The sequence below is a fragment of the Limulus polyphemus genome, unplaced genomic scaffold, assembly GCF_000517525.1.
Source record: "Limulus polyphemus unplaced genomic scaffold, Limulus_polyphemus-2.1.2 Scaffold671, whole genome shotgun sequence".
NCBI classification, from domain to species: domain Eukaryota; kingdom Metazoa; phylum Arthropoda; class Merostomata; order Xiphosura; family Limulidae; genus Limulus; species Limulus polyphemus.
Window position 1 is genome coordinate 355,648 of NW_013666281.1, and position 3,704 is coordinate 359,351.

Sequence of the window (3,704 nt, forward strand, 5' to 3'; positions counted from 1 at the left end):
ATGTTAATAAGTTTCCAATCCTTAGAATGCCATACTTCAACAAATTGTTCATTGTTCAAACCAGTGCATGAGACATTGGCATTGGATCAATATTTCTGCAAGGACATGTAAATGGACTCTGTCCCGTATTGTACGTCAGTAAAAAGTTGTGTGTGGTGAGAAGAAATTCCAGAACTACCTCTACAACAAGGAATTATTCATCCGGACAGACCATCAACCCCTTGCATACACCCAGAGGTGCAAAAATCGACAGCGTGGGGATCATGAGGTGGGTGATGTACCTGCAGAACTACAATCGCAATGAAAAAATTTATACACATGTTTGATTTGTTGTAATATATTAGTTTAAAATATGTTGACCGTGTACTCTTTGTTATTGCTAAAATTTATCGCCAACAAGTCAGAGACACTTACTGTAAAGAATCCGGCCAACCCATACACAAAAACCTGATAAAGCGGTATTTAAATTTTGAACACCAATTCTACAAAATTAGAAGTTTACTTTATGGTGTCTTCTTACCAGCTCGTGAAAGCCTGCCCTTTTGTAAAATGTCTTGATTTTGGACATTGTGCTGTTGCAAAAAGCAACTATCCATGCACTGTTGTCCAAACATAATGGAAGAGTGTATGCTACCAGTGGATAGACATGACTTTTACCAATACAACAGCATTGATGAACAGATTGAAAGACTCAGCCATTTGATATATTATTATGAAATAAATTTAAAAACATAAAGGAGTATGTGACAGTCACTTTACACAAAATAAAAAGTAACATTAGTCATAATTTCTCAAATCGCATTTCAGTACTATAGTCAGACATTAACAAACAACAAGTAGATAAAGAAAATACTATAATTTTTCTCGGGCATCTAGGTCCTTAAAAAGTAATTAAATTTAATGAACAAGTATACTCAGCCATAAGACATAAAATAGTCCTATCTAACGTAGCTACGTTCGACTTATTAACACAATGAAAAAAGAAAATAAAAACTTACCTAATCACTACCTTTAATATCGTTACTATAATAAGTGAAACAAAAACGCATATGTTATTTTAAATGGGTCTCACTAGAGTCATGTGAAAGGCTACAGTTACGTTTTTATGTGATATTTTTAAATCTTTGAACACGTTTTTAAATTTAAAAAATAATCATAAATTAAAGTACTCATGCTTTGAAAAAGAAATTATCAGATTACGACGGCACCTAGCATTAGAACTTTTTGTGTTAACTGAAAAAGATGGCGACCGAAGTTCGCGTAAAGAAAATGGAAAAAGATATAAATAATGGCGAAATTAAGTAAGTATTTTGTTTGCTCTTAGTTAATATGATTATTTTTAAATTTCTATATTTTTAATGGACTTTCTTTGCGTTATTGAAAGTATTGCATTTGTAATAGCGTAAAGTATTTTACATAATGAATGAGGCTTAAGTTTAATTTATAAGCTTACGTAACCCTAATTTAAGTAAGCCTTACTTAGGCTTAGTGTGGCTTACGCTATTACTTTAAGTTCCAGTAGTCTTGGGTGCATAGATTTTCCTACATTTTCAGCCATGTATTTCGGTCTGGTCCTGGTTTGTTTGGGTTTCTTAGTGTCGTATGTCTGGAATTAATAGATTTAGTTTCTTTACCCATTGTTTTGTATTATATAGTGTATCTAGTATAAGTATAATTGCTACAAATATAAGTATAATACTTTTCAATATCTACAACGTTTTTTAAATTTTTATTTTTCCAAATGATATCCAATTTATTAATTAACGTGAAGGTTTTCTTGTCATATATGATATATTACATTTTATTTGTAGTAGATTGGAATGATGTACATAGAAGTTAAGAGTTTTTATGTCGTAACAAACTATTTCAGTAAATTGTACACATATTTAGCAGGTGTCTATTTTGAATTAGAAGTGAGTTCATCTTTACAATTACAGTTTCTGACATTGTACCTTTGTCACATAGACATGATTGGAAGCTTCAGATGCCCCAAGACTTAAATAATTGGGTTATCTGAATTATTTTTTTTTTTAATGATTTACCACTGTTCAGTCTTGAGCTTCTTACCTTAAGAAAAGACATTGAATTGTTGGAAAGGGTTCAGAGGGGGGTTACAATAATGGTGCCTGGAATTGAAGGGTTGTCATACGAGGAGAGGCTGAAATCTCTCAACTTGTTTTCTCTTGAAAAAAGAATTGGGGGGGGGGGGGTCTGATTGAGGTGATTAAGATTGTAAAGGGAATTGATAGTATTGATGTATCATCTTTTTCCCATATTTAACAGTGAGAATAGTAGGACTAGTGGACACAAATAAGACATTTTGGCAAGGTAGGAGTCATCTACAGCCAAGACAGTTTCATTTTTCTAATAGGGTGGTTGGCCATTGGAATGGGTTGCCTTTAGATGTTGTAGAGGCAGTAAATATAAGTGAGTTTAAGAAAAAGTATAGGAATGATAAGGACTGGCTTTAAGATATTTTTTTAAAATTATTTTAATTTAGTTTAGAGGATGGAACAGCCGAAATGGACCAATAGGTCCCATGTTATCCCAAAATATTATGTTATAAGTTGGGAATAGGTTAACCCTCTCACTACGGTTCTTCCTTTGGTCAGAGGTCAAATAGCATGTCATCATGTATGTAGACTTACATTCAGAATTTTATCTACTATTTTATGAATGTATGTCAATAAGTTTGGTGTCACATTGTAGATTGTAATTCAAATTTCAGTATTATACATTAGTTAAGTTCTTAATTTAAAAAGTGAATATTAAAATAAAATTCTTAAATATCAATTTTTGTGTGTCACGTGGTACATTGAATACAGTTTTGGTTCAAATTATGTTTGTGATGTCCAAGTACAAAGTCTATAGTTTCTTATGAATTATAAACCCAAATTAGCAATATTGACAAGCTAGAACATAAAATATGAACCTACTATCTTTTCTATTTGCTGAGATATCACTATGTATAGTGAATCAAGTATATAATATTTGGTTATTTCAAAATGAACATATAAAACCTAAAAAATTATTTCATTTTACATCCTCCATGTGTGAAATTTGACAAGGCTTAGCAAGTTACGGCAAGCAGGCAAATGAGTACAAAGTTAGTAAGTAGAAAAAATTGTTTTCTATATTTCTTCATTTACTGTTCTGTTTGTAAATGATAATAATAACATATATGCATACGTAATGTATTATAACCAACATGTAACTGTATGTTACAAAATACTGGTTTATTAGAAAAACCAAAGATGGGTCACTTTATAAAGGCCAATACTGTTAGATATGGTAACACTAGTATAACTGGTAACACTGCATCATTGCTACTTCTGTAATATGAGTTAGACACAGCTGAAAGATCAAGGTAGTAGAAGAAAAAAGAAATATATATATATATATATGGATGTATAATGTTAAAGGTTTAAGCTATTTAGACTAAACATTTGTGGTTTCTTATTATAATTTGCAGTCGTTCTAGAACAAAAAAATATAATTTATATATATTTCCTAATTTGTTACAAGGTCAGTCAGATCGACCAAACCCATACAGAGCTAATACAATATTTAAATTGCAGATAAAATATAAAGTTTTTCTAAAAAAAATTTGATCATTAGTTGGAGGTTATATAGATTTCATCATCATCATCATAGACAGCAGTACATCGATAATTCTACTGATGCTTAGCTGCCACACAATCATG

General features: G+C 31.1%; 1 protein-coding gene across 2 annotated transcripts in view; it reads left to right on the top strand.

Moving 5' to 3' along the window:
* The first annotated feature begins 1,216 nt into the window (after positions 1 to 1,216).
* Positions 1,217 to 3,704, top strand: part of LOC106459870 (serine/threonine-protein kinase PRP4 homolog) — a 96,013-nt gene continuing 93,525 nt past the window's right edge. For both annotated transcript variants that reach the window (XM_022386430.1, XM_013919543.2), the window contains exon 1: positions 1,217 to 1,301. In XM_022386430.1, the coding sequence (XP_022242138.1) occupies positions 1,243 to 1,301 (59 nt within the window). In that variant the 5' untranslated portion in view covers positions 1,217 to 1,242. The remainder of the gene's footprint in view (positions 1,302 to 3,704) is intronic.